General features: G+C 53.3%; 15 protein-coding genes across 22 annotated transcripts; 11 read left to right on the forward strand and 4 right to left on the reverse strand.

The window, feature by feature from the left end:
* The first annotated feature begins 118 nt into the window (after positions 1–118).
* On the forward strand, positions 119–1,049 carry H310_06425 (hypothetical protein). Its single transcript, XM_008871482.1, has 2 exons — positions 119–843; positions 904–1,049. Exons 1-2 carry the CDS (start codon positions 227–229, stop codon positions 938–940), a joined length of 654 nt encoding a protein of 217 aa, XP_008869704.1. The 5' UTR covers positions 119–226; the 3' UTR covers positions 941–1,049.
* Positions 948–2,547, reverse strand: H310_06426 (hypothetical protein). The gene is made up of 7 exons (XM_008871483.1): positions 2,078–2,547; positions 1,913–2,022; positions 1,820–1,867; positions 1,624–1,750; positions 1,470–1,573; positions 1,300–1,419; positions 948–1,245 (listed from the first exon to the last, which is right to left on the reverse strand). Exons 1-7 carry the CDS (start codon positions 2,529–2,531, stop codon positions 1,057–1,059), a joined length of 1,152 nt encoding a protein of 383 aa, XP_008869705.1. The 5' UTR covers positions 2,532–2,547; the 3' UTR covers positions 948–1,056.
* A 708-nt stretch (positions 2,548–3,255) lies between these two features.
* On the forward strand, positions 3,256–5,001 carry H310_06427 (hypothetical protein). The gene is made up of 5 exons (XM_008871484.1): positions 3,256–3,925; positions 3,971–4,178; positions 4,274–4,431; positions 4,484–4,682; positions 4,744–5,001. The coding sequence occupies exons 1-5, from the start codon at positions 3,274–3,276 to the stop codon at positions 4,847–4,849; spliced, it is 1,323 nt and encodes a 440-aa protein (XP_008869706.1). The 5' UTR covers positions 3,256–3,273; the 3' UTR covers positions 4,850–5,001.
* Positions 4,828–5,890, reverse strand: H310_06428 (hypothetical protein). The gene is made up of 3 exons (XM_008871485.1): positions 5,608–5,890; positions 5,425–5,544; positions 4,828–5,370 (listed from the first exon to the last, which is right to left on the reverse strand). Exons 1-3 carry the CDS (start codon positions 5,882–5,884, stop codon positions 5,084–5,086), a joined length of 684 nt encoding a protein of 227 aa, XP_008869707.1. The 5' UTR covers positions 5,885–5,890; the 3' UTR covers positions 4,828–5,083.
* Positions 5,891–5,958: 68 nt separating this feature from the next.
* H310_06429 (hypothetical protein) lies at positions 5,959–8,421 on the reverse strand. Of its 4 annotated transcripts, XM_008871486.1 has the most exons (7): positions 7,515–8,421; positions 7,204–7,461; positions 6,978–7,154; positions 6,847–6,924; positions 6,658–6,798; positions 6,452–6,601; positions 5,959–6,399 (listed from the first exon to the last, which is right to left on the reverse strand). In XM_008871486.1, exons 1-7 carry the CDS (start codon positions 8,277–8,279, stop codon positions 6,037–6,039), a joined length of 1,932 nt encoding a protein of 643 aa, XP_008869708.1. In that variant the 5' UTR covers positions 8,280–8,421; the 3' UTR covers positions 5,959–6,036. The 4 variants fall into 4 exon arrangements, with proteins under 4 accessions (XP_008869708.1, XP_008869709.1, XP_008869711.1 ...); XM_008871487.1 differs by having other exon boundaries at positions 5,959–6,601; XM_008871489.1 differs by having other exon boundaries at positions 6,452–6,798.
* A 473-nt stretch (positions 8,422–8,894) lies between these two features.
* H310_06430 (polyubiquitin) lies at positions 8,895–9,450 on the forward strand (the record flags this gene model as incomplete). Its single annotated transcript, XM_008871490.1, has 1 exon — positions 8,895–9,450. The coding sequence occupies one exon, from the start codon at positions 8,895–8,897 to the stop codon at positions 9,312–9,314; it is 420 nt and encodes a 139-aa protein (XP_008869712.1). The 3' UTR covers positions 9,315–9,450.
* A 212-nt stretch (positions 9,451–9,662) lies between these two features.
* On the reverse strand, positions 9,663–12,657 carry H310_06431 (hypothetical protein). 5 transcript variants are annotated; one of them, XM_008871492.1, is made up of 12 exons: positions 11,765–12,657; positions 11,338–11,699; positions 11,220–11,293; positions 11,022–11,167; positions 10,803–10,933; positions 10,627–10,734; positions 10,490–10,576; positions 10,409–10,440; positions 10,157–10,348; positions 10,028–10,097; positions 9,776–9,980; positions 9,663–9,717 (listed from the first exon to the last, which is right to left on the reverse strand). In XM_008871492.1, the coding sequence occupies exons 1-11, from the start codon at positions 12,627–12,629 to the stop codon at positions 9,840–9,842; spliced, it is 2,208 nt and encodes a 735-aa protein (XP_008869714.1). In that variant the 5' UTR covers positions 12,630–12,657; the 3' UTR covers positions 9,663–9,717; positions 9,776–9,839. The 5 variants fall into 5 exon arrangements, with proteins under 5 accessions (XP_008869714.1, XP_008869713.1, XP_008869716.1 ...); XM_008871491.1 differs by having other exon boundaries at positions 9,663–9,980; XM_008871494.1 differs by having other exon boundaries at positions 11,338–12,657.
* A 247-nt stretch (positions 12,658–12,904) lies between these two features.
* Positions 12,905–14,457, forward strand: H310_06432 (hypothetical protein). Its single transcript, XM_008871496.1, has 2 exons — positions 12,905–13,491; positions 13,551–14,457. Exons 1-2 carry the CDS (start codon positions 12,921–12,923, stop codon positions 14,381–14,383), a joined length of 1,404 nt encoding a protein of 467 aa, XP_008869718.1. The 5' UTR covers positions 12,905–12,920; the 3' UTR covers positions 14,384–14,457.
* Positions 14,458–14,948: 491 nt separating this feature from the next.
* On the forward strand, positions 14,949–15,678 carry H310_06433 (hypothetical protein). Its single transcript, XM_008871497.1, has one exon. It carries the CDS (start codon positions 14,979–14,981, stop codon positions 15,627–15,629), a length of 651 nt encoding a protein of 216 aa, XP_008869719.1. The 5' UTR covers positions 14,949–14,978; the 3' UTR covers positions 15,630–15,678.
* Positions 15,679–16,261: 583 nt separating this feature from the next.
* On the forward strand, positions 16,262–16,762 carry H310_06434 (hypothetical protein; the record flags this gene model as incomplete). Its single annotated transcript, XM_008871498.1, has 1 exon — positions 16,262–16,762. One exon carries the CDS (start codon positions 16,262–16,264, stop codon positions 16,760–16,762), a length of 501 nt encoding a protein of 166 aa, XP_008869720.1.
* An 855-nt stretch (positions 16,763–17,617) lies between these two features.
* H310_06435 (hypothetical protein) lies at positions 17,618–18,340 on the forward strand (the record flags this gene model as incomplete). The annotated part of the gene is made up of 1 exon (XM_008871499.1): positions 17,618–18,340. The coding sequence occupies one exon, from the start codon at positions 17,618–17,620 to the stop codon at positions 18,338–18,340; it is 723 nt and encodes a 240-aa protein (XP_008869721.1).
* Positions 18,341–19,089: 749 nt separating this feature from the next.
* Positions 19,090–19,897, forward strand: H310_06436 (hypothetical protein). Its single transcript, XM_008871500.1, has one exon. The coding sequence runs from the start codon at positions 19,104–19,106 to the stop codon at positions 19,812–19,814; it is 711 nt and encodes a 236-aa protein (XP_008869722.1). The 5' UTR covers positions 19,090–19,103; the 3' UTR covers positions 19,815–19,897.
* An 835-nt stretch (positions 19,898–20,732) lies between these two features.
* On the forward strand, positions 20,733–21,860 carry H310_06437 (hypothetical protein). The gene has a single exon (XM_008871501.1). It carries the CDS (start codon positions 20,962–20,964, stop codon positions 21,784–21,786), a length of 825 nt encoding a protein of 274 aa, XP_008869723.1. The 5' UTR covers positions 20,733–20,961; the 3' UTR covers positions 21,787–21,860.
* Positions 21,861–22,146: 286 nt separating this feature from the next.
* H310_06438 (hypothetical protein) lies at positions 22,147–23,042 on the forward strand. The gene has a single exon (XM_008871502.1). It carries the CDS (start codon positions 22,241–22,243, stop codon positions 22,868–22,870), a length of 630 nt encoding a protein of 209 aa, XP_008869724.1. The 5' UTR covers positions 22,147–22,240; the 3' UTR covers positions 22,871–23,042.
* A 444-nt stretch (positions 23,043–23,486) lies between these two features.
* On the forward strand, positions 23,487–24,277 carry H310_06439 (hypothetical protein). Its single transcript, XM_008871503.1, has one exon. It carries the CDS (start codon positions 23,551–23,553, stop codon positions 24,181–24,183), a length of 633 nt encoding a protein of 210 aa, XP_008869725.1. The 5' UTR covers positions 23,487–23,550; the 3' UTR covers positions 24,184–24,277.
* Positions 24,278–24,450: the final 173 nt, after the last annotated feature.

The raw sequence follows: 24,450 nt of genomic DNA on the forward strand, positions 1-24,450 counted from the left end.
TAGTGTTTTTTTGATTGGTAGATTGAAAAACGTGGGGCAGTACAAAATCCTTCGTTTTTGTTCGGATAAATATCCGGAAAGTATCTGGAGCAATTGCAAGGTGTGGAATAAACTTGTCCAGAAACTCGGTGACACGTCACCTGAAGTCGTTTGCTGCCGTCGCCACCACCTGACTTCACCGCGTCGCCCTGCCATCGCCGCCGCTACTTGAGCATCCCGAAGCACCATGAACATCTTTCGATTGATCGGTGACATGACGCACTTGCTCAGCTTCCTCGTCATGATCCTGCGCCTGCAAGCCAGCCGATCGGCGACGGGGATCTCGCTCAAAAGTCAAGAGCTCTTCTTCTTGGTCTTTGCCACGCGATACTTGGATCTGTTCACGCACTACGTGTCGTTGTACAACACCACGATGAAGCTGCTCTACCTCGGTCTCTCGGGGGCGATTGTGTACTACATTCGGTTCAAGGAACCGTTCAAGTCATCGTACGACAAATCGATCGACTCGTTCCTGCACTGGAAGTTCGCCGTTCTGCCGTGCGCGATCCTCGCGCTGATCTTCCACGAGCGCCTTGAAGTCATGGAAATCCTCTGGACATTCTCGCTGTACTTGGAAGCCGTGGCCATCATTCCCCAGCTCATTTTGCTCCAGCGTCACGGCGAGGTCGAAAACTTGACGTCGAACTACGTCGTGTTGCTTGGGATCTACCGCGCATTCTACCTGATCAACTGGATCTACCGCGCCGCCACGGAAACGCATTACCACACGATCTGGCCCATGTTCATTGCCGGCCTCGTCCAAACCGGATTGTACGTCGACTTCTTTTACTACTACGCCGTCAGGTTCGTCGCCATCGCATACTTTCCCCCCATCTCCTTGACCTCATCTACCTTTTTGTCCAGCAAATACTCGGGCAAGAAGATGACACTGCCCAGCTAAACACGAGTCCAGACCACCATCGTGCTGCTATTACATCGATCTCAATACGTTGTTCGTTCGGCACTACCTTCATCTTGTCATCTCGTTTGGGGATACCACACCTCTTTGCATCGCATTTACACGTCCAAAATGTCAAAGTTGACATGGTCGCGGACGTGCTTGGTCGCTTGGTTGAGGCGCTTCGTGTCGTACCGGTTGAGCTTGGCCGTGAAGCCGGCAATCCGGGCAGTCAATTGAAAGCTGTCGCATGTGGTGGGTGGTACGTAAATGCACGGGATGTTGCCTTCGTTAAGCCTCGCAATGAGCTATGCACGAGAACATGGTCGTGCTCCCACCGCTGCAACACAGAATGGACGTACGCTAGGAGAAGGGTGGTCCCAACCAGTCATGATCAATCCTGGATGGAGGTTGTCACCGCGTTGGCGGTACTCGGCTTGGTTGGCCAGAATGGCATCAATGACATCTCCACGTCCGCTGTGCTACAACCACAACGTGAATGGAATTCGAAAATCGCAACCCGTCAACGAACTGTGATGACAAGTTGGCTTGGGACTGGTTTGAACACGTTTCGCGCGTCGACGGGGGCCAGCGCCAGGCGGACGTTGGCAAAATACCGCAACTTGGCGTCATGACCTGGTAGCGGCGGACTCAGTTCACAATGCGCATCATCGAAGGAGAGGCACCAGAAATGAGGTCGCTGCGGAAGAGTTTGCTGTAGTCAGACATGGAGGGATGGGATAAATCGTCGAGCTGCGGGATGCATCCGAGCAATGGAACGTCCCATCTCTTTAGTGCCCGGGAAAAGTAGTCCTTGCGAAAGTCAGCGGATAAATGAGAGGCTGGCATGCAACGGGGCAGAAAAAGAGCAAGAAGACGTACTTGAACCATGTCGTGCTTAGTTGGGTCTACCTTGTTCAGGATGACCCCCTAGCCATGACACCTTGACGACAGGACGGCTCTCGGCAGAGGTACCTTCAGCTTAACACCATGCTTGAGCAACATTTCACGGTTGAGAGCCAATTGATCAAAGGACGAGCCAAGACCGCCGAGTGCAATGCAAATGGCGTCCATGCCCAACTCGGCTAGCGTGGACGCCAAGGCGGGTTGAGGAACGGACAGGGATGTGGGAACTGCTACCTGCAACTTGAGCGTTGTTGATATCGCAAATGGAACCAACTCCAGTGTGTCCGGTCCCTTCGACGACCACAAACTCGCTTGAGTCCAAGAGGCGGCGGTGTGCAACGCGGACAGATTCTTTAAGTTCTGCTGCCGTGACCTTTCCATCGATAAAGTCGCGCGTGAACCCATCGGGGAAGATGACAGGCGACATGTCCTTGTAGTCGTGGATGAGTCCAAAGTGCTCTTTGAACAAAAACGAATCCTTGTCCACGCGAAGGCCACCGCCGACAGGTACGTGCTGTTGCCCCACGGGCTTGCAATACGCCACTTGCTTCTTCGAGGTTCCGTTGCTCTCCGCACCGAAGCGTTCTTGGAGGTGCGCCACGAGCCCTAGAGACGTTGTAGTCTTCCCAACGTGTTGGCCCGTCGACAGAACGAGCACATGCTTCAGGATCCGCTGCGACATGGCCATCTCACGACGATTTGCTTGTGGATTTTGTCTTCATGCAAGTCTACGGGGAGAAATTAGCCAATAATATTGCGTAAAGTGAAAGTTTTCAGCCAATAAAAATTTCCCCTCTTTTCTCGACGCATCCAACCAAAACCCACTGAATCAAAAGCAGCTTCAACTTGGCCAGACCGGGCGCCAAGAGGTACCTAAGCCGTCGAACTTTCTTGCTACCCACACACATGAGCCACCCTCGTTTGACTGTTATACGCTTGCTTCTTGCTACGTTGAAAGTACGGCATATCCAGTAGCACAGAGGGAGCTGGCGTCCAGTAATTAGAACGTAGCACAAGAGCTCGCAGGCGGAAAAGTCACACCAACGCTACAGTCACGTCATCGCAGGTGAAGCAGCATAATGTAAAAGCCTAAACGCGAAGACACATACGACGCTAGATAGCGCTACGCACTGGACTAGGCAAAAGTGTCTGTGATCAATGGTTGAAAGCAATACAAGGTCATTCTGTCGTTCCATCGCTCCTCGATGTTCGTGCTCGCCGTCGTCCGCGATTCTGTGCTTGATGAGGCAAGTATAGCATGCTACGAATAGGTTCCAAGCTGGACCTGAGCTGGCTGCCCTCGCTAGCCTTACCGTCGGTGGTTGGATTCGTCGCCCTGCTTTCAAAAGTGATGCATCATCGTTATCCGAATGCCCCGGATACGAACCCCACCACCAATCACAGCCATAGCACCGACATTCCATCGCAACATGAGCACCGACGCCCGCCCAGCAGAGAAGGTCGTGCTGCGAGAGTACACCGAGTATCGCTTCGAGGTCCACGGAGACGAGGACGTGACGATTCGTTTGCGCTCGGGAACGGCCGAGCTCTTCGGGGTCGAGCTGGCAAAGGACAAGGAGTACCACTTTCGCAAGTGCCAACTTGCAATCTTCACATATCACGGGTGCGAACTGAGCCTGCAAGGGGAGCGCGCGTGTGCATACACGTCGTCCGACGAAACGCCGATGCCTCCCATCATCAACATCCACACGCAGTTGGATCAAATTCGTCGTCATGCGTTGGAAACCCGTGGCGCGGGTCCTCGTGTTCTCGTGACTGGTCCTTCTGACACGGGCAAGTCGACAGTGTCACGAATTTTGCTCAATTATGCCCTACGAATGTCCATGAAGCCAACGTTCGTCGACCTGGATGTTGCCCACGGATCGCTAAGCGTTCCAGGAACCATCGCTGCAACGCCACTTGAAATGAACTGCCTCAGTGTCGAAGACGAGTTCATTCTGACTGCTCCCTTGGCGTACTACTACGGTCATGCTGAAGTGAAGGAAAACCCTGAGTTGTACAAGCACCAAGTGCTCGAGCTCGCGAACCGTGTCGACCAACGTCTCGCCAACGACGCTGATGGTAGCTTTCTCTCGAAGGACGATGATTCATCCCCATCACTTGTAGTAAATGCTTCTGGTGTGATCATCAACACGTCATCGTGGATCGATGGATCGGGATACCAAATTCTTTTGCATTGCATCCAAGCATTCCGTGTCGACTTGGTCATCGTGCTCGGCCAAGACAAGCTCCACAGCGAACTCCAACGCGACCTCGCGTCCACTCCATCGACATCAGTCATCAAACTACCCCGTTCGGACGGCGTCGTGCAGCGGTAAGTGCATCCTGCCCACTTGCCTCTTCCAGTTGTGTTGTCGATATTTCCCCAGCATTTGTCCGAATCGAGCCGGCGCTCATGTATCTTGGCAGGTCGAGCCAACAGCGACACCAACTGCGCATGGATCGGTTCCACGAGTACTTTTATGGTAAACATCTCCACACAACTCTCCCGATGCAGTCGCCGTACGAGTTCGCACCGCATTCAGTCGACTATGACCTGGAAGACCTCCACTTCTACCGCATCCAAGGTCTTGGCTTCCAGCCCTCCATCGACTCGAGCTCAAACTTCGCCATGTCTAGACCTCAGTGTATCGCAAGTGATGCTGCCCGTGGGCCAAACACACGCCATGGTCCGACTGCGCGTCATGCCTGCCGATGTGACAGCGGACCTGAACTACTGTATGGCGGCAGTGAGCCACCCGCCCAGCGTCAAAGGCGACAGGGATGAAGAGGATGAGCAGCTCCTCCTCAACTCCAGTGCCGCTGGGTTCGTCCTCATGTACGTCACATCTTCCGCTCCATCGAAAGGGTTCTCATTCGGCGAGGCCCGCCTCTTGTAGAAAAGCCGTCAATGTCGCGCAAGGCAAGGTAACGCTCCTCGTGCCGTGTCCTGGTCCGCTACCGTCCAAGAACTTGATTGTCGGGTCGCTCAAGTTTATGGAATAGCACGTTGCTTGTTGCTTCAGAGTCGTCGTATGTGTAAAGCACGCCCTTAACCTTGGAGATAGCGACGAATAGGCGACCTTATTGCGCTGCACGTATTACGGTCAGCAATACAGCGTTGTAGCTACGGTGTTGAAGAGACAACGGTGTTTGATTGCGGGGAGGATGTTGGAGTGAACGGGACCCAATCTACGTTGCAAGCCCATGGTCTGCATTCGTCATGCACACATGGCCTGCCTAGGTGGTGGTTTCCCCGCTCTTCTTTTCGTCGACCAGGTCAATGCAGTTTTCAATGAAAAAGTCCTTGTCAAACCCTGACGTCGTGTTGTCTTCGTCAAAGCTGCCCTTGTACACGAGGAGCAACTGGTCGTCGTTCTTCCGCGCGAGGGATTTGAGCGTCTTGTACACGTCCTCCGACGGGAACGCACCTTCCTTGTTCAAGTGACTGAGCACGCGAAGAAGGTCCGCGCCGTCCGTGGGGGTCGACTCGGACGTAGCGATCGAAGGAGTAGAGGGCTTGTGAACTGAGCAGTCAACAACGACGATATTAGATGGAAAGTGACGGCAGCAATACGAACCTTCGATTTCGTCGGGGTGTTCAGCAAGGGCCTCGAGAAATGGAGGAATATCGCTTTCGGTGGGCACGATCACGGCCAACACTTCATTCGGTCGTACACGTTCCGACTGGGCAGGGACAACTACACCACCAAGCATGAGACTCATACAGGCAGCCACATGCATGGAAACTCTCTAGAGCGTACATATTTTTGCGATATACCCCTCATCTTCGCTCTCGATACTGAAGAGAAGTTCAGGTGTGTCGACTTCGCAGATTGGTTTTCCAGGGCCGATCTTGTCGCCTTCTTTGGCAAACCATCGGAGCAACTTGGAACCCTCAATCGTTTGAGTGATGTCCATGTCCAGCATGCGGATCTTGATGTGCTCGGGGAGTTTGCTCGAGTTGGCGTGACACCATCGCCGAGGTCCATAGACAGCCGCCGCCGCGCGCAGCAACGAACCCCGTCGAAGAAACAGCATGCTGATTTCTGGACTGTCGCCGCCATTGGTTGAAATGTCAACCTGTTTTAATTTATACTCGACCGATTGATACAGGCCCTTTTAAATTGATTATTTGCAGTACTATTATGTGCTGGAAAATTGCACCATTCCACGTTCGAACAGAAGCGTCATCAATACATGCTGGCTTCCTTGTCGGCGTCGAAGGCGACGCTCCAGGACGCGGGCGGCTTGACGTAATTCGACGGCGGGTGCACGTAAATGTTGCCCAGCGCAGCCTGCTGCCTCAATAAATAGTCCAACTTCCGTGTGCCTTCCATCATTTGTCGGCATTCCATGCGAGCCTTGGCCAGCTGGAGTTTTTCATGGTTCAAGGCAGCGTTCGCACGCTCGAGAGCCGACTTTTCACGTTCAACGAGCTGGAACTTGTGGTCATTGTCGGCAGTTTGCTGTGTAGCTTGCTTGGACAACGCGTTAAACTTGTCCTGAAGCTCCGCATGGGCGACCTGCAGCGTCTCCAGCGCTTGCGCCATCTCCTAGTCGCACACTCGTGGAAACCAAGACCCAAGCACGAGAGATCTGTCGCACCGATTGGGCTCGAGACTTTTCCAGGGTCGACGCACTTAGCGCCATCACTTCCCGCTTCCGCGAGTTGATAATATCTTCGTCCCGTCCAAGTTGCAAGAGCCTGTCGTGGCATTGCTTGGCTTGAGCTTCCACATTGACCTCGTCCTGCACCTATGTCGTCCAAAGCAGCGTTGGCATTGCAGCACACTGTCTGCCAACACACGCACCAATTTCAAACGTCTTTCCTCAAGTTGCGTACGCAGCGCGTCCAACTTGCCCCGTTCTTCGTCCATCCTGGCGTTCTGCGCCGCCAAACTCGTGAGCAGTTGCCGTCGTTGCTCGTCGATAACATCGCGTTCGCGCATGACCTGCATCGAACGATACTGATCAGACATGCGCTGTGGCACAGCAGGTACTTTGATGGCTTCGTCTCGAATTCGCACGTCCGCGCGCTCTTCGGCTTGTATTCGCAGGCTCTGCGCCAATGCCAATGCCTTGACACCCCACGTCACGTCAAGAGGGGACACCGCTTCTTTCCATCACTGACCTTGTCAAAGCGCTCGCGTTCTCGTGTCATTCTGTCGTCCAATTCGCGTTTGTCTTGGAGTAACTTTTCCTCGAGCTTCTCGTAGCGTTCACGGTGGGCGTCGACGATGAGCCGGTAGTTTTCGGGCAATTCGAGGCGCTCCTGGTCCCGCTCGGCCCTGGCCTTGTCCATCGCCTCCTGCAAACCGCACCATCGATTGACAAACTTCTCAACGCGATGTACCTACTTGCATGCACTGGAGTTTGACCAAACACCGCTGCTCCACGACAGCAATCGCGACCTTGTTGTCTACGAGCGCCTGTTCGAACTTCAGTTGGATTTGTTGCCGCGCGTCGACCGCCGCTTCGAGTTTGCCGGTCAACGAATGGATATCCTGAAGCGCCTCTTGATACTTGTCCGACAGCACACGGTGTCGGCCGTCGACCTCACGTTTTTCGGCCACGCACGTATCGTACGTGTCCTGCAAAGTTGCTAATGCTAGCGACTTGAAACACGATTGCAGGAGTGAGCATGATCTCGGGGAAATACGGGGCTCACCTGGGTCGCCATGGCTCCCTCAAGGGCTACGTACTTGGCTTCCACGTCCTGGAGTGTCTGTTTGGTCGTGGCGAGCACGAGTTCATGCTGGAGCCGTCGCTCGTCCGCGCGTCGTTTCTTTTGCTGGAACTTTTCGGAGCGCAGCCGCTTTTCATCGACGTGGCGCTGTTGAAGGAACTTGAGTTCGTTCTTGAGATCGTTGTTGGCTCGCAGGAGCTGGCCGTGCTGGTACTTTAGCTCGTCGTTTTCGTCCAAGAGCTGAGTCTCCCGATGGCGCAGGGATCGACTAGCTTCCCTCGTGGGAGGCCCCGTCTCTTCCTCAATTCTCGCGAGGCGTGGTGACGGAGGGAGCTGAGCTGGCTTCGCGGGCTTGGGCGGGGATTTCTCGATCGTTCGAGGGGGAGACGGGGGTCTCGTTGGGACCGAGAGGTTCACATGGTGTCGGGGGCTACTGGTGCGACCGCTCTCGTTCTCAAATGATGCGTCGCCGTATCCCCCGTTGTCGTCGTCGTTTTCAAACTCGTCGTCACCGTAGTCGGGTTCTTCATCATCGTCAACGGCTGGTGGCGGCGGTGGAGGTGAGATCTTCGCCGACGGAATCGGTGCAACTATAGTGTTGGTCGGAGTTGGTGCTGGCTTCTTGGCGGGTTTGACGGGAGACGGCACCAAGTCCTCTTCAAAGTCCACGCTGTACGCTTGGTCGTCTTCCACACCGGCGACATCTTCGTCGGATGCGATTTCTTCTGCTTCGGCGTCGCTATCCATAGGGTCGAAGCAAACTTGCGCCCAACCAGCAGCAATCGACGTTTCGTTGAAACGGCTGCCCGGCGGCGGACAACCACAAACATGGACGCGCCCTCCATGCAGTTGCGAATTGTCATCACGTGCGCACCGTCGTTCCTACCCATGGAGCAGTCCTTGGATTCGACAAGTTGAACCCGTCCAGGACCTTGTCGTGTTCTGGTTCTTACGGCACTGCTTCCATTGGCACCCCAATCAAGACCACCATGTATACACACGCGTGAAATGGCGCGTTGATGTCTAGTGCGATGTGTGCGCATGCAGCCGCGGGTCATGCCGTACGAGGCGGCGCGGAGCGTCCACGTCATGGATTGGTGGATTTGCCGTGCGTTTGGATTGGTCCGTCTGCCATGCCTGCTGCCAGTGGATTGGATATAAAGGCAGCACATCCGGCTTACGATTGGTGGATTTAACAGAATGTTTTCACTTGCATGAAGTATGCCATACAAAAGTAAAGTGGGAAAATCGGGCGTTTTGACTGGTCGTTGGTTTTACTGGTTGGTTGGTGGCTGGGTCGGCCGCGGGTGGCGTCGGTGGCCCATCTTGGGGTTATTTTTGCAAGGTAGCGCAGGTTGAAATATGCAGATTTTCGTCAAGACTTTGACTGGGAAGACCATCACGCTGGACGTGGAGCCTTCGGACTCGATCGACAACGTCAAACAAAAGATCCAAGACAAGGAAGGCATCCCGCCTGACCAGCAGCGCTTGATCTTTGCGGGCAAGCAGCTCGAAGATGGCCGCACGTTGAGCGACTACAACATCCAAAAGGAATCGACGTTGCACTTGGTTCTCCGCCTGCGTGGGGGTGGTAAGGTGCACGGTTCGCTGTCTCGTGCCGGTAAGGTGAAGAACCAAACCCCCAAGGTGGCCAAGAAGGAAGACACGAAGAAGCAAAAGCGTGGCCGTGCCAAGAAGCGCATCCAGTACAACCGTCGCTTTGTCAACGTGGTCGCTGGCGCCAAGAAGATGGGCCCCAACTCGAACGCCCCCAAGAACTAAGTTGATCATGGCACAGCTCTGTCGTCAGTGACCTTGTCGATCTTCGCATTTGCGTAGGGGAGAGTTCTCTCGATCCTTAGCACACCTTGTTTAATACAGCATGCCTCGAACATGCATGTTTCCCGCCGAGTGTCCACCGACAAGACGTTCGTTTTGCAGGAGAATCCGTCGCCCATTCCCGCCGAGACTGAATGTACATTCCACGTCGTTCAAAGAGAAGAGCGGCCCACGAGTGCATCGGACGATGGTATACTAATGTAGTTGCAGAACCAGCAGTTGCGGATCAAGTGTGTGCGACGTTTATCGGTTGCTTCCACACGACTGACGTGCGAGTGGCTCGCAGAATATCTCGCACAGGATACAACGACATCTTTATGTCAAATCGTCGATCCGGGTTGACATCCTAAGGCCAATGGATCATTGGAAGCCATGCCAGCATCGTTTCCCTTTTGTGCAATCACCTCAAGGCTGGCGTCGATGGTCCGGTCCAAGTGCAGTGGCATCGGAGGCCACCATGTGATACGATTATTGTCGAGCCGCGTCGCCTTCAGTGGACAGTTGTCGATCGTTGCTCGAGTTGCTCGGCGCCTTGAAATGATGGGTGAGGTTGTGAAAGCACGTTTGCCGGAGCAAGTCGACTTGTTTTTGGGCCTTGCTGCAATTCACCTACACGACAGACCGGGTTCATGGTGGAAGACATCTTGAACACGTACGGTTGGGATGATTTTCGTTGGTTTGAACGCCGTCACGAACGCGCAGAGCTCTTCAAAGCTCGAGTGTTCGCTGCGTCCACTCTCTTTAAATTGTTCCAAGGTACACGAGAACGACGGGCTGTGCAGTACCTGTATGGGATGCCGTAAATGATCAACCTGCCATCTCGCTGCGTGCGCATCGACGACAGCTTGTGTTTTTTGCCAGAGAAGGTCCACCCCGTCGGCTGGAACGCAATCACTTTTTCAAAACGAAGCCGATGCTTGCTGAGAAGCGCGCCCATCACGTCAAAGGTCAAACTCCCCATGGGCACCACATGCAAACTGCAACGCAACGCCATGAGACGATGGAACGAACGATCCGACTAGTCGACACTGACTTACTTGGTGGTGGACGATTCCAATGTCAGCATCTCCTACGATCGACTGTTGCCACCCCCCCTTGTCCTCCGAAATCCACGGTACCATGTCCGAGTCAGGCCAGTCAAAGCATGACAAGAGCAAGTGCTTGGACCTTTCGACGAACACTTTGCGCTGCAAGTGCCTTGCAATCTATTCGAGCCCAGCATGAACGAAACTGCACGTAGGCATCGTTGTCTTACTTCCATGAAGAGCCGCTCCTTTCCGATCGAGTACGACCCAAACAAAAACAACACTCGGCCCCCATCATGCAAATCCACCAGCCGCTTCACTTCGCCGATCGCGACGTCCTGCAAATCGTTCGTTTTTCGTACCTCGCGAAGACGATGCACGATCGACTACGGCTACACACACATACCTGGGTCGGATGGCAGTATTGTGGTTCACAGTACGTGGTGTCGAGGTAGACACCATCCAAAGCAGGCTCTTGATGAGCATATCGGACAAGGAATCGATTGCTCAGCATCGACGGATCAAATCGAAAGTCGCCTAGTACAAAGCACACACCGTGTCAGTCACGAATGTCCACGATTTGGGCAAACGCCCCTCGCTCGTGCGACGAGGGAGGGGTATGTACCTGTATGCAGATATGCCTTGCCGCCTCGTAGTTGAAACAAAATGAGAGCGGCGCCCGGGCAATGATTGGCTTCGATGAGCGTGACTTGACCTTGCTGGTCGGGCAGGACGTACGGTTGGTTGAGGGGCAATGGGTGGACATATTTTCTGAAAGAGCATTTGTCATGAATGTTTTCATGACAAGGCATGTAAATCGTACTTGTTGACACCGAGGCAGTGGAGCACGAGCTTGGCGGTCACGGCGGTGCAATAGATCATGCCTGCTGAAAACGCCTACACAACGGCGCAAGTCAGTCGTGTCCGACGAGTCTGTCCACCTTGGTCAGTCCAGTGTAATGATCCGAGTGGAAATGCGACAAAAAGTAAACTGTCGACAGCGACGGGTTGGCGTACTGGAACCCGTCCACGACAATCGTCGACCCTTGGATGAGTTTGTACTGCGGGCAAGGCATATTCCCTTTCGAGTTGTAGCGGGACCATGACGAGGATGACCCAGCCTTGCGCTTCTTCCCCGCCATGGCCGACGAAGGTGCTGCTGACCAAGCCGACGCCATCTTTGCGATCGACGACGTTACCACCATCGCGGACGATTGGGCGTTCTTCATGAGCATGTCGAAGGCATTTGTGGGGGCATTCTTGGGGACTTCAGCGAGCGGGGGAGCTGCCGCAGGTTCATCATCTATGCGCCAAACAGGCCATCAATTCATAAACACGAATATTTGTACAGGATGATTCAAGTTTCACCGATGCGTATGGACTGCACTGTAACACCAAACCGTCGACCACATTGCTTGATGTGATTCACGCGCTGCGGCGACGACTTGGTCACGAGATCGACGCCGCACACTATGCACGGCATCACGGGAGATGGTGAAGATGCAGAAGTTGAAGTCGAAGGGTCGAAAGTAGTGGCAGACAACGCCGATGAGCTCGACGGGGCCTTCGTTGTCAAAGCCATCTTCTTGTTTCGGGAAAATTGTTCGAGCTGGTCCAAGCACGCATTCACGTGTTGCAGCTGACCCCGCTCGTTGAGAAATGTAAGCAATTTACAACAGGAAGGACATCGCACTTCGGTTGGTTGAGGCGGGGAGGGAGCGCCTGGAATAGGAGAGGGATGGTTGCAAAGGCGTTGTGTCGTTGGAAGATCCTCGTCTGAATCCGTGAATGTAATGACATCGTCGCAGCTGCTTGCAGTCTGATGTTGAGCACAAGTGGAAGTGTTGTCTTGAGTGAAACAGCGTTGCAACGTCTCGAGTGAATGGAACGAGGTGCTTGCGGGATCACCAAAAGTAGATCTCTTCATGGTTTTCAGCGAGGGAGGTGGATGACCACAGTACGATGCAGGTGCTTCAATGGTCTCAATCCCTTTCAATCGTTGCGATGAAGGCATGGTGATAGCAGCTGCTGTTGCCATGGAACGTATGCCGAGGACATCTCGGGATAAGTCGTGTGCATGTCGATTGCTGGGGTTACCGCTTGATGGAGAGATATTTGCCGCGTCCTGCCTTATGGTGCTGCATTGAGCTGTTGGTGCCGTAGCTAGTGTGTTCTCTCCGTCAGCCCCAACGTCGCCGCAGAAGCGCAGGGACAGTAAATGGCGCCGACTCATCTTCTTGAACCAACTCGACCTTTTCGCGGGTATTGATGAACAATTTGTTTTGATAGGATAAATCTCAAATCTTTTCGCCAATCAGATTTGCGAATAAGTGATTTCGACGCATAACGTTAAACCAGTATAACGTCTGTCCAATCCAGCAAATATGGCCAGTATGAAAATCTCAATACAATATTCTAGTATATTTCTCGGCGTGATGATGACACGTTATATTAAATTACCTCTTTGAACCCAGCAAATTTGACCAATCAGCGCCGCTGCGCTGTGTCTGTATCCTTGATTCTCATGCAGCATGGTGGTACACGAATTCGGAGCGACAGCATGGAGGCCTCGCGAACGCCAACCCACACGCACGCTTACACCAAGACAGACTCGTATTCTGGGCAAATGATGTCTGCACTAAGGCATGCTCAGGACCCTCCGACATTTGTACAGCAAAGCACAGTCTCGGGCGAGGAAGCAGCCAAGCGGCTGGATACATATTCCACCACGACCTGCGGGGGACGATTTGGTCAGTGGTATGTGGGTACGAAAGGCACCTCTGGCAAGCGATATTGTGGTGCGCGCTTGTCCCGAGGCCCATTCATCTGCCTGCATGTGTTTGGTGTCGTCCTTCTCGTTGCGTTGATCGTGATCCCCATCGTCACTGCCGTGATTGTGCCCAAAATGATTCAAACCAAGTTCGACGAAGCCATTCGATTGAATCCGTTTGGCAAAGTTGCTCCAGACGGTGCAACAGTACCAACCCCGTCGACGTCTGCTTCGTCCATGCCCTCCAGCTTCGAGGTGTTACCAGACGGCAGCGTAGCAGACTTCCGATTCAACTTAACAATAGGCCCTCTGATGGGCATCGGAGGTACAGTTGACGCCAGTCAAATTCAATCACCATCTTCAGTGCCATGAATTCGTTTGTAGGTACCGTCGAGCTCGTGGGGCCAACTACGTTCTACATTGCCGACACCGAGGAGAAGGAATGGGCAGCCATCACGATTGTGCAGTCCGTGTCGTTTCCCGTGGCTTTGGCGACGAATTTGTCGATTTTGGGCAATTTCACAGTGTTCGACACTCCCACGCAATCGTGCATCGATGCGATCTTTCCGACCAAAACTATCTCGCTCGTGGTGCACACGCAATGGACGATTTCGTTCTGGGGATTCAATTGGTATCGAAACCTGCCGCTGCGATCGCGCTACGACATGCCGCTCTCGACGACGTTGCAGGAAAAATTTGACCAGATTGTGCAGCATCCGTTCTCGAACGCGACGTCTGTACCATCCCCCGCGACAACCCTCCAAAACGCCAGCCCAGCCGCCATGGCCGCCTCGACCACGTTTGAATACTTTTCAAGAGGCACACCGTCCAACTTTCGGATCAACACGACGATCGCAAACCTGACGATCCTTCCCGGGGTTGTCGAAGTTGTCGGCCCAACTGTGTTTGCCATCTCCGACGTCAAGGGCAAAGGGTTGGCTAACGTCACGTTTGACTCGGTGTCCTTCCCGATACACAAAACGACCCGACTGTCCTTGTACGGTAATTTTACGATCTACAGCCTCCCGACGCCGTCCGTCGTGACAGCGATCCTCACGACCAACCAGTTTGTCATGGTGGTCAGGACGTGGTGGAAGATCAAAGCGTTTGGGAAAGTGTGGTTCCCCCGGCTGCAGCTCCAGTCCCAGTTCGACTTGAATTCCGCGACTGGAACTCAAATCTGGAGCTCCGTGAAGTGTAGGATTTACACGTGTTAGTGCAATGGCGATTCGAGAATGGTCGACTCATGGTTTGCGTTCGCTGCCAAAGCATAAACAGGCACTTCTAGGGCGACGGGAAGGCAAGCGGTACTTGGAAACACAGTTCGCATCAACGAAGCAAACTCTTACGGGTGCAGTGGATCGCCTGCGTTATCCGATCGAGCTCTCGGCAGCAAAACCCGACGAGAGGTCACCCGCAGATATTTCGTGACATCGTCGAGTCAAGCCCACGGTGGGCGAAAAATTTTCAGGAATTTCACCATAAAGCGAAATGGGAGTTTAATTCATATCAAAAGAAGGATAGAATAAAAAATTTTGAAAGTAGATTAAATTTTCTATATTGAGGGACTGGTGTTGGAGGGAGCTCTGAAGCACCGAGGAACACGCCCGTGATCTGATGTGAAACGCGTCAAAATAAACTTACTTTCGGCACTTGAAATACTAGTACTTTTTCGATACAAATACCAACTTCATTCAAATATAGCTATATATTTTGAACATTTTCATGGAGACCTTGAGGATGCCTCCTCCGCAATTCACCTCCCATTATGTAACGACATGCCAAGACGAGGCCACTTTTGAAATTGTCGCGATGGCATCTACCGGCCAGGGCAACCTCACCGACATCACCTCTGCCACAAACTCTGAGGACTTGACCGAAGGGAGCTTTGCGTCAAACAGTGGCTGGTGGAGCAACGACTCGGACGACGGCCACAGAGAACGCCAGAGCGACGTGTCAGTTGGCACGACCAAGCTGGCCTCCGAGAACACTGCGTCGTACCTAGACAAGCTGCATCGCATGTTGGAATCGTCCCCTTCGACTGTCGTTGCGTGGACTCGGCATGGCTCGGCGTTTGCCGTGTACAACAGAGATGAGCTCGAAACGACGATCCTGCCCCAGTACTTTTCATCAGGCACGTTTGAGAGCTTTATCCGACTTTTGAGCGCCCACGGATTCCGCAAAGCAAAGCACACGATCAACGGAACGCCCACGTGGGAGTTTCGCCATCCCAACTTTACCAATGGCCGTCAACTCTACACGATCGTGCGTCGCCGTCGTCGGCGACGGCGGGATGGCGCCCCCGAGCCACCACCGCGAACTGGTCGCGGTCCCATGTACGGTCATCTGAAATCTACATTGATCGATATGATGGCTGTGGTGCGTAATCTCAAGACTGAGCTCGTTGACACGAAAGCGCTCGTCATGGCATACGCTCGAATGCATCAGGGAAATGTGGAGTAATTTGAGCGAATGTGAAGTTCAAGGTTATTTAACACAAGAGGGTCCGTCACTTTATGAATTTCCAGATGGTCTCCGACAAGGATGTGTCGGGAGCTCAGAGGAAACCGCAGGGATGCAGCTGCAGTCTTTCGACGTTGCTGGCAGGAAGGAGTGACGCCAGGTGGTTCGCTGGGGTCGCCTTTGTACATCCTTCGGCTTCCGGAACGAGCGCCTCGCCTTGTACTCGGGTCCAACCACTCGACACCTCTTAAAGGTCGAAGGGCCGACTATACATAGGCACGGCAGCGACAGAACATGGCTCTGCTTTTGTCCAAATCCCACCAGCAAAAAAGTTCTTCCCTCGCTATCGTCATTGCCGATTCCTCTTCGGATGCATTTTGATCGGGAGGATATTAGGAGTTTATCTTTGTTCATCAAAATCGCGGATTGAGCCAAATAATTCACTGACTTGATGTTTGTATCGACATGTTGACCAAACCCATAAAATCCTCGAATATTTATGATACACAGGTCGCCGTACGTCGGAACGTCAAGAATGGCCCATCAAGGTCATTACACGAAAATATTCTTTCGGTTTGCCGCCCATCAACGATATGAACGACAATGAATTGGACGAAAGCAAACCTTGCGAGATGGCGGTTGCCGCCCCCAGCGTCCCCTTGGACCACCTCGACTTTGATTCGCCCCAAGTAGAAGGAACGTATCTGGAACGGCTCTACGCCATGTTGGACCAGTGTTCGCCAACAATTGCATCGTGGACACCGAACGGTACAGCGTTCGTCGTGTACGACGTCGAAGCGCTCGAGGCGACCGTGTTACCGCAGTTCTTCAAACCTATCAAGTTCGCGTCGTTTGCACGCCACCTTGGCTCGTACGGATTTCGCAAAGTCAAATGCGTTATGGACAATTCCGTGCTGTACGGGTTTCGCCATGCCACCCTGGTGCGAGGCCAAATCCACGAGGCGCGTGCCGTGCAACGGCGCCAACGACCACGTCGGCCAGACCCCACACCACCACAAACCGACGAAGAGATCTTGCAAGATGTAATTGGTCAAGTCAACCAACTGCGGGCAGACATGGCCGCTACAAAGTCCATGTTGAAGACTCTCCTCGAACTGAATGATCTAGAATAGGTACCTAGGGCCAACCGTCAAATTATTAGAAAGCATGGGATCTCTTGAAGCCTTGTGAATGCGAGGTATGTGCATGGAATTCACGAGGTCCTTGAATCGCTATAACTCTCCTGTAGGAACACCTCAACCTGCAAGTTACCTGTAATTCACATGCAACACCGACGACTAATATTTCGAGTTCAAGCATTGCTCCTTCTTGCGGCAGCGATGGACAAACACACTACAATTGAAAAATATGCCCAAGGAGAGCCCTGGTCTACATTTTCTCGGTACATATACAACTACAGCTATTTTACAGACTTGTAGGCCCCTCCCATATATTCTCTTTGTCTCAAATCGTTTGCGCACACCTTAATCGTTTACGCGCTCGACGACGTGCCTTGGACACTTGGCGTTGCTACCTTCGAACTTGTGATCTCGCCCCAGTTGTTGGTGATGCCATCCTCAGCATCAATTTGTCGTGATGCAGGCAATTTCCAAACCCGACACGAGTACCATACCTCTCAGTCGTCGTACGCGGGAGGGGCCGCAGTCAAAAATTCCATGATGGATCGATACCTTTCACCCCCAATTCCCTGTACAAGGATGTTCCGACGAGAGCTCCGTTTTGAACAGTCGACATTCCGGCCATGGAGTTAAATCTTCGATAAAAACTACATGTTGTGTGCATTGAAATATATACGTTTGACAATGCTGTCTTTACAATGACTTGAAAACACAATAAAAAGACGGCCAACAACCAGCCACGGCACTGGAAACATGGATGGATTCAGCCTCGCTCAGCCACTAGTCAGTCCACTGCTATCTCCAGGCGAGCCCTTGCCCCATTTTCCAATTGCCGTCGCCTTCATCAACATGCCTCGCATTGCGAACGTGGACGTGGATCTTTCGGATTTTCTCATGGAGGGCAACTTTGACGCATCATTCAGCGAAGTTGGGAGCGACATGATCGGCTATGACGCATCGACGGAATCCCACTTGCATCAGTATGCATTTCCCGCTCCCCCCGTCACGGTCCAAGAGGGATTTCACGAAATGCACTGCTTGAATATTGCAGAGCGCACGACCAAATACTTGGAGAAGCTGTACGAGATGCTGGAGCAATGCCCCGAGTCAATTGTGACATGGACGCAAGACGGCACTGCGTTTGCCGTCCTCAACGCTGACGCGTTCGAGCGCACAATTATCCCCCGGTTCTTCAAACCCATCAAATTCGAAAGCTTTGTCCGGCAACTCAACTCGTATGGGTTCCGCAAAGCCAAGCACAAAGTCTCGAACAAGGCTGTGTTCGCTTTTCGACACACAAACTTCGTCCGAGGAGAGGCACATAAACTCCAAACCATCCAGAGACGTCGTCGCAGCAAGCGTGCCTCCCCACTGCCAGCGCACGCCCTCACTGTCGACCCAACGTCCGAGGAAGGGCTATCTGCTCGTGTGCAAATCTCGCTGGAAACGATTCTGGCCTTTGTCCGAACTCTTCAAAAAGAACTGGCCGACACAAATGCGCTCGTGCAAGCCCTCGTGAATTGCGAACCCGCGCCGCCCCTGGAAGCAAACTCGACCAACGGAGCCCAATAATGCTGAAGAATGACTTTTACCACGTTGTTTTTTTCTGATTACATTCGTGGGCGAATCTCGGTCCCTTTGAATTCGTGCCAAATGCCAACCGGGTTTCTCTACGTCGCCAGGTCGTCAAGCGGAGGCGGGTTATATCGACATGGACACTGTCCAACACCATGTACGCTGCTGTTGTTGTATCTTGGCCGACTTGCACCTTGTTGCGAGGACGGGCGGACGTTCGGCAGACCACGGTGAGATGTCGACAGGATTCCAACTGGGTTCAAATCTGCCCAAGATTCATCTGTTCATGTCGACGGCCGCCCACTTTCTGCTGAAGGCGTATATCGTTGACCAGTGTGTGGGTTGACAGGCGGCGAGCGACTCCACCAGCCGCACAGATCCAACGACGCATCCTCATCGCCGTACAAAGGACGATTGGAGGGTGGTGCATGTGTCGGGATGTCCGCGTCAATAGCGGGTGGCTGACGAGCGGCCAAAATTCAAATCGTACCACATATTCCGGCCTCGAGGTGTTAGTTCCGCCGTTGTGATTCGTCGCGCGGCCGTTGCAACTACGTTCCGTCCCTGGCGTGCGATGTTCCGCTGTGCTTGTTAATTTATTTCGTATTTTAACACTCGACAAATCTATCAAACAATAAAATTCCATATTAAACGTTGCCGTTGCCTGTCCGGCCACCTGTTTTTTTGTAACTTCCCACGTCGCCAGTTCCCCCACACTCTCGGCTTGTTTTTACTTTCGCATTTGCCAGCAATCGCCCCGATGCCGTTCGACGACGCCGCCCTCGACACCACGGACGCCGACATTACGGAGCTCCTCAACGAAGGCATCTTCGAGTACACGTCGAGCGGCGCCGGTAGCGAAGACTCGATGGACAACGACTACCCGTCGTTCGTGGATGTCGAGCCCATCGCGACTACGTGCAGCAGTGCCGACGAGCAACACCTGTCTGCAGCAACCCTGCATGACCTCAGCTTTGCCGAGCGCACGACCAAGTACCTGGAAAAGTTGTACGTGATGTTGGAGCAATGTCCGGAAACGATTGCCGCGTGGACGAAAAACGGCACGTCGTTTGCCGTGTTCAACTGCGACTCGTTGGAAAAGACCATTCTGCCCCAGTTCTTCAAGCCGATCAAGTTTGAAAGCTTTGCGCGACAACTCAACTCGTACGGGTTTCGCAAATCCAAGTACAACCTCCAGCACAAGGTCGTGTTTGAGTTCAGCCATCCAGACTTTGTCCGTGGCCAGTCCGACCAGTTGCAGTCGATCAAGCGCCGCCGACGTGTCAAGCGAGGCAATGCTGCCGTCGCGGCGGCGTCATCGGTGACACTGGTTCTGGACGAAAGCCAAAGTGGCGACGTTCAGACTACCCTGCGTGAACTCATGTCGTTTGTCCAATCTCTTCAAGCGGAACTGGCAGCTACCAAGGCTCTCGTGCAGACCCTCCTGGAGAAGAAGACGGTGGCCATATAGCGCTGCAGATGAGCCACCTACATAGTCTCGCTAGTTTCTTTTTAACTTATTTTACAACCGTCTCTTACGGCATCTTCTCTCCAATCGTGCATCAAGGACGACGAGGTCCGGCGGGAGCGCAGGCATCGCCGTTGCAGATCCAAACCTTTGGGTATTTCAAGCGCGGGACGGGTCTAGTATTTCCAATTCGTCAGCTCAAGTAGCAGTGTATGAGCTATCAATATGGCTAAGATAATAGTATTTCAGGAAGAAAATCTCTGATGGAAAGGGACATAACGAAGACATGTGGGTACACCCCACGGCCTTCAGCGGGAGGGCGATGTGGATGTTGGGCTGGAAAGTGTGTGGAGGATGAGGTTCATGATCGTTTGTGTGAGGCATTCGATTCCTTGTCCTTGGCGTCGGAACGAAGGGATGGTGCGGTCGTTGTGATGATCTCGATGGCTACAGCACTTCCCGCTCAGCAACCCAGAGAACGAGAACAGTCGCTTTGCATCACGAACCAGCAGGAGGAGTTGCAATTGATTTCACATGTTTGGCTCGGTGTCACTCGCAACCCATGCATCTCCGAGGAATCGTTTTGTTCTACACTATTTTTGTGTCGACTACTGCGAGTAAATGGAGTGATGAGGACGGACGCCATGCCTGGGTCCCCCCTGAATCTTCCCTCGGCGTGCAAAACGACCCTCAAATGCACCTCAACATCTCTCGTCACGCCGTCATGGTCAGAGCATTTTGCAAGTGGGCATTCTCGCATCTTCAGCGCCAGGAAGTTCCGCTGTCGGCATGACTCTTCCACATCAAGGACGCAAGAGGGAGTGCATGCGTAAGAGCGACGGTCAAATTCGATCGACCGAAGTGGTGGTCAAAACTGTGGAAATTGAATTTCCCGATGGATCAAGAGAACTACCAACGAAGGGCGTGGCGATGGAAAACCCTTGGAAAACGAATAACACCACAATAGCTCCAGCGAAGGCTCCTCGAGCTGGACGCTGGACGTCCGCGCCGTCACTATTGCAACAATATCCATGGATAAACATCCAGCCACAGCGCTTGGGGGCTCCTAACGTACGATCAACAAAGTGTCGCAACGTGGGTTTCAAAATCTGTCCTCGGCGGCATTTTCACTTTCTCAACGACACCAAGGATGACCGCGACGTCGCCACGCCACAGCCTCGACACGGTCGAGAGCCCTGACGTTGACCTTCACGAACTCCTCTTGGCATGCGAAGTGAATGTGCTCGATGTTCAAGAACAAGACGTGCAATTGCCGAACGGCGACCTCAATTCGGATGATTTCAACGTCACGGTGCCAGGCGTGGATTTTTCTGCCTTGCTCTCCGTTGGAGCAGAGGAATACGACAATGGGGACGATTGGATCGCCATGAATTGTGATGGCAGTGTCATTGACACGTACTCGTCCGACGACTCGATGGAGATTCTCGCCGCCAACGATCTCGGACCAACTCCCGACGTAGCTCCGTCAGAAGCCTCCGAAAAGGGAATGGTGTACCTCGCTAAAATCCACAGTATGTTGGAGCAATGCCCGTCCAGTGTTGCTGCGTGGACGAATGGCGGGTCGTCGTTTGCCATTTACAACTGGACCGCATTGGAGAAGACAATTCTCCCAACGTATTTCAAGCCCATCAAGTTTGAGAGCTTCGCCCGTCAACTCAACTCGTACGGGTTCAAAAAGACCAAACTCGTCGAGAACCACACGATAGTGTTCGAGTTTGCCCACCCTCTCTTCGTGCGTGGTCAGGTGGACCAACTCAAAACCATCAAGCGACGCCGCCGGCGCATGCAGCGATGGAGTGCCGTCGACGTGGAGGACATGACGGACGCCGAGTTACGTTCGACGTTCAGTGACGTGGTCCGTATGGTGCAAACGATGCATGCAGAAGTGGCCGAAATGAAGTCGTTGGTCCAATCCCTCGTGGAAACATCCCCCTGCGACGCCCCCACACCTTAGCCCCAACGCAATTGCCTGCATCGACCCTTTCAGAGCACGACTTAACTTATGAACATGACAAATAGATATTGCAAGCACGCACCACACCCAAGCCAAACTCCAAAGGGAGCTGGCGAGTGGTCGCCCCAAACTTTCCACTCGACCAAGCTGGAACATGCTCTTGGCACTGGACACGATGGACACGACGCCGCAAAATATCTCGGTTCGTCTCGTATGGCTCTGTGAGCTATATTGCACAAGTCGAATCTCTAAATATTTATGCACAAGAAATACATAAAGCAAGTAATAGAATTAAATGACTTCGCTGTAAATAGTTGATGCTATCTCGCAGCATATTTCGACGATCCCATGTTATTCCAGCAAGCCCATCACGCCGTGTCCACACGCCACCGCGAGTGACAGACCGATCATGTGAAGAGCGAAGCACTGCACGCGATGCAGTCCCGAATTTTCAATGGCTTGCAACAGCATCAGTAGCGATGTGCATGCCGTCCTAGTAGACCAGCGAGCCAGGATGGAAGCACTACCGACGCGTCCAGAACTTGGACTTCCACCGACTCGAAGAGCTCCCGGTTGTCCCCTGCTGCGCGTTGACACAGACTCGTCGACGACGTTTCTGCAGCGTCTGTACAACATGCTTGAGCATTGTCCCGCCCACATCGCGTCCTGGTCCACAGCAGGCTCGTCGTTTACGATCTATGATCCCCGTGCATTGGAAACGAACATGCTGCCACAGTTCCTTCACATCACGAAAACAGCGCGGTTTGTACGGCAGCTCGCGTTGTATCAATTCAAAAGGACTCGTTTCGTCGACTCGAATGGAAAAGTCAGCGTGCGCTATCACCACAGCCACTTCGTTCGCGACGACCCCACCATTCCCGCTACGACCAAACACCCTCGTCGCCGGTCATGGCGACCTAAAACAAACGACTCCACACGACGAAAACAACTCAAAGCAACACTGTCCGAGCTCGTGGCAAGCGTTCGAGTACTTCAGGCAGAGATCGCCGCAACCAAGGCGGCACTCCTTGTGGAGCATGCTGCCTTGGACCAAATCAAGACGAAATGTAATACTGTCCCTTGAAGTTCAAGGTGGGCTAGTCGACTTGTCGCGGGTGGCGCTTGTGAGTATGGATACCTTGCGGGACAATTCTCTCCGCAACAGCATCATATTCATCGAATGGACAGAGCTAGCTATGGCGATTACACGATCGTTCGCACGGCCACATCCCTTTGCCACACTCAGTGAACAACCGTAGCGCATGAGCCTACTCGTGAGCACGACCCATCCTTCCATCGTCGCTATCAAAAATCGGTGTCGCGGAGTCGCCTTCCCTTGTGGGATCTCTAAGATCGGTCGTCCTGTGCATCACCTACTTGCTATTGAAGGCCATGGCGATGGACAGGTTGGTCTTCGTTAGTGGCAACCTACCTTCGCATCAAGCTTTCGCACCCCTGTCGCTCATTTACAATGCAGCACTTTCCTCGTTTGTCGGCGCCCACAAATGTCAGTGGCATCCTCAGCCACTTCCACCCAGAGCTCCTCCCCAGGTCCGTGGACAGCTCGGCGTTGGACAGAGACGCCCCTATCGGTCTCGACGACCCTCCCGACATTTTTCCACCTCTACTGGATTGGTGCAAACTCGAACTGTCAATTCGGCTGAAGAACATACATTCTGAATATCCAGAATGCTGGTGATGCCGGAGAGGTCACACAGGTGGCGGCGCGTTCACCCGCCATGGCACAATTCAATATCCACACACATGACGCCCTCGTTTGAAGAAGTGCTGGGAGATATTTCGGACTTCCTTCGGGATGGCTTGTTTGAGTATGCGTCCAGCGACGAGTCATCGTCGATGCACCGCGCATTTGCCGCGTCGCCATCCACCCTACCTGCCCGCTGCGCCTCGAGCGTCGACGGCCCCGACGATGATGAAAAGTGCGTGTCGTACCTTGGAAAACTGTACACGATGCTCAGCGTGTGCCCACCGACAGTTGCATCGTGGACGCGCAGTGGCGCGGCGTTTGCCATCTACGACCCTGAATCGTTGGAAAAGGTCGTGATTCCACAACACTTTCAACCGATCAAGTTTGAAAGCTTCGTCCGACAGCTCAACTCGTACCGGTTCAAAAAGTCCAAAATCGTGAACCCAGACAACACGACCTTTCTGGAGTTTCAACACAGCAGCTTTGTTCTCGGCCGACCCGACCTTCTCGAGTCCATCAAACGCCGTCGTCGCATCCGACGAAAGGGCCCAAAGAGCATCCAAGACATGAACGATGCCGACCTCCGCGCGGCCATGACAGACCTCGTCCAGCTTGTGCAAACCTTACATACTGAGCTTCATGAAACGAAGGCCCTCGCGGCGTCGCTCGCGGCGAAGCGAGCCACTTGACACGTCGCGACTGTTCACGCTTCAATTAACTTAATTGGTAGAACTTGTCTGATCCTCATCATGACGTGGCAAAGCCCTGGCGCGCCAATTCTGGTGCCACTACAACGATCAAACTTGAAGAGTGCCCCATATCGTTCGTAGCAGAGGTCTTCCACCGAAGAGTGCACGAAGCACAGGCGCAACAATCCAACCAATGTCCTTATATAACAATTCGTACGGCGCTCTGGATACGAGGTTTTGCAGGGGGGAGTGGAGCATGTCATGACC

This window comes from Aphanomyces invadans, assembly GCF_000520115.1.
Source record: "Aphanomyces invadans strain NJM9701 unplaced genomic scaffold supercont1.11, whole genome shotgun sequence".
NCBI lineage: Eukaryota > Oomycota > Saprolegniomycetes > Saprolegniales > Verrucalvaceae > Aphanomyces > Aphanomyces invadans.

Coding starts and splice junctions, on each gene's coding strand:
- H310_06425 (XM_008871482.1), top strand. CDS start 227: ATGAACATCTTTCGATTGATCGGTGACATGACGCACTTGCTCAGCTTC. Junction 844..903: donor TTTTACTACTACGCCGTCAG/GTTCGTCGCCAT, acceptor CTTTTTGTCCAG/CAAATACTCGGGCAAGAAGA.
- H310_06426 (XM_008871483.1), bottom strand. CDS start 2,531: ATGGCCATGTCGCAGCGGATCCTGAAGCATGTGCTCGTTCTGTCGACG. Junction 1,751..1,819: donor CTAAGCACGACATGGTTCAA/GTACGTCTTCTT, acceptor GACTTTCGCAAG/GACTACTTTTCCCGGGCACT. Junction 1,246..1,299: donor GGGACCACCCTTCTCCTAGC/GTACGTCCATTC, acceptor TCTCGTGCATAG/CTCATTGCGAGGCTTAACGA.
- H310_06427 (XM_008871484.1), top strand. CDS start 3,274: ATGAGCACCGACGCCCGCCCAGCAGAGAAGGTCGTGCTGCGAGAGTAC. Junction 3,926..3,970: donor TCTCGCCAACGACGCTGATG/GTAGCTTTCTCT, acceptor CATCACTTGTAG/TAAATGCTTCTGGTGTGATC. Junction 4,179..4,273: donor TCGGACGGCGTCGTGCAGCG/GTAAGTGCATCC, acceptor GTATCTTGGCAG/GTCGAGCCAACAGCGACACC.
- H310_06428 (XM_008871485.1), bottom strand. CDS start 5,884: ATGCTGTTTCTTCGACGGGGTTCGTTGCTGCGCGCGGCGGCGGCTGTC. Junction 5,545..5,607: donor GGGGTATATCGCAAAAATAT/GTACGCTCTAGA, acceptor TTGGTGGTGTAG/TTGTCCCTGCCCAGTCGGAA. Junction 5,371..5,424: donor ACACCCCGACGAAATCGAAG/GTTCGTATTGCT, acceptor TTGACTGCTCAG/TTCACAAGCCCTCTACTCCT.
- H310_06429 (XM_008871486.1), bottom strand. CDS start 8,279: ATGGATAGCGACGCCGAAGCAGAAGAAATCGCATCCGACGAAGATGTC. Junction 7,462..7,514: donor AGGGAGCCATGGCGACCCAG/GTGAGCCCCGTA, acceptor TCGTGTTTCAAG/TCGCTAGCATTAGCAACTTT. Junction 6,925..6,977: donor AACGCGAGCGCTTTGACAAG/GTCAGTGATGGA, acceptor TGGGGTGTCAAG/GCATTGGCATTGGCGCAGAG.
- H310_06431 (XM_008871492.1), bottom strand. CDS start 12,629: ATGAGTCGGCGCCATTTACTGTCCCTGCGCTTCTGCGGCGACGTTGGG. Junction 10,577..10,626: donor AGGAGCGGCTCTTCATGGAA/GTAAGACAACGA, acceptor GGGCTCGAATAG/ATTGCAAGGCACTTGCAGCG. Junction 9,981..10,027: donor CAACGAAAATCATCCCAACC/GTACGTGTTCAA, acceptor TCTGTCGTGTAG/GTGAATTGCAGCAAGGCCCA.
- H310_06432 (XM_008871496.1), top strand. CDS start 12,921: ATGCAGCATGGTGGTACACGAATTCGGAGCGACAGCATGGAGGCCTCG. Junction 13,492..13,550: donor CCCTCTGATGGGCATCGGAG/GTACAGTTGACG, acceptor ATTCGTTTGTAG/GTACCGTCGAGCTCGTGGGG.
- H310_06433 (XM_008871497.1), top strand. CDS start 14,979: ATGGCATCTACCGGCCAGGGCAACCTCACCGACATCACCTCTGCCACA.
- H310_06436 (XM_008871500.1), top strand. CDS start 19,104: ATGCCGTTCGACGACGCCGCCCTCGACACCACGGACGCCGACATTACG.
- H310_06437 (XM_008871501.1), top strand. CDS start 20,962: ATGACCGCGACGTCGCCACGCCACAGCCTCGACACGGTCGAGAGCCCT.
- H310_06438 (XM_008871502.1), top strand. CDS start 22,241: ATGGCTTGCAACAGCATCAGTAGCGATGTGCATGCCGTCCTAGTAGAC.
- H310_06439 (XM_008871503.1), top strand. CDS start 23,551: ATGACGCCCTCGTTTGAAGAAGTGCTGGGAGATATTTCGGACTTCCTT.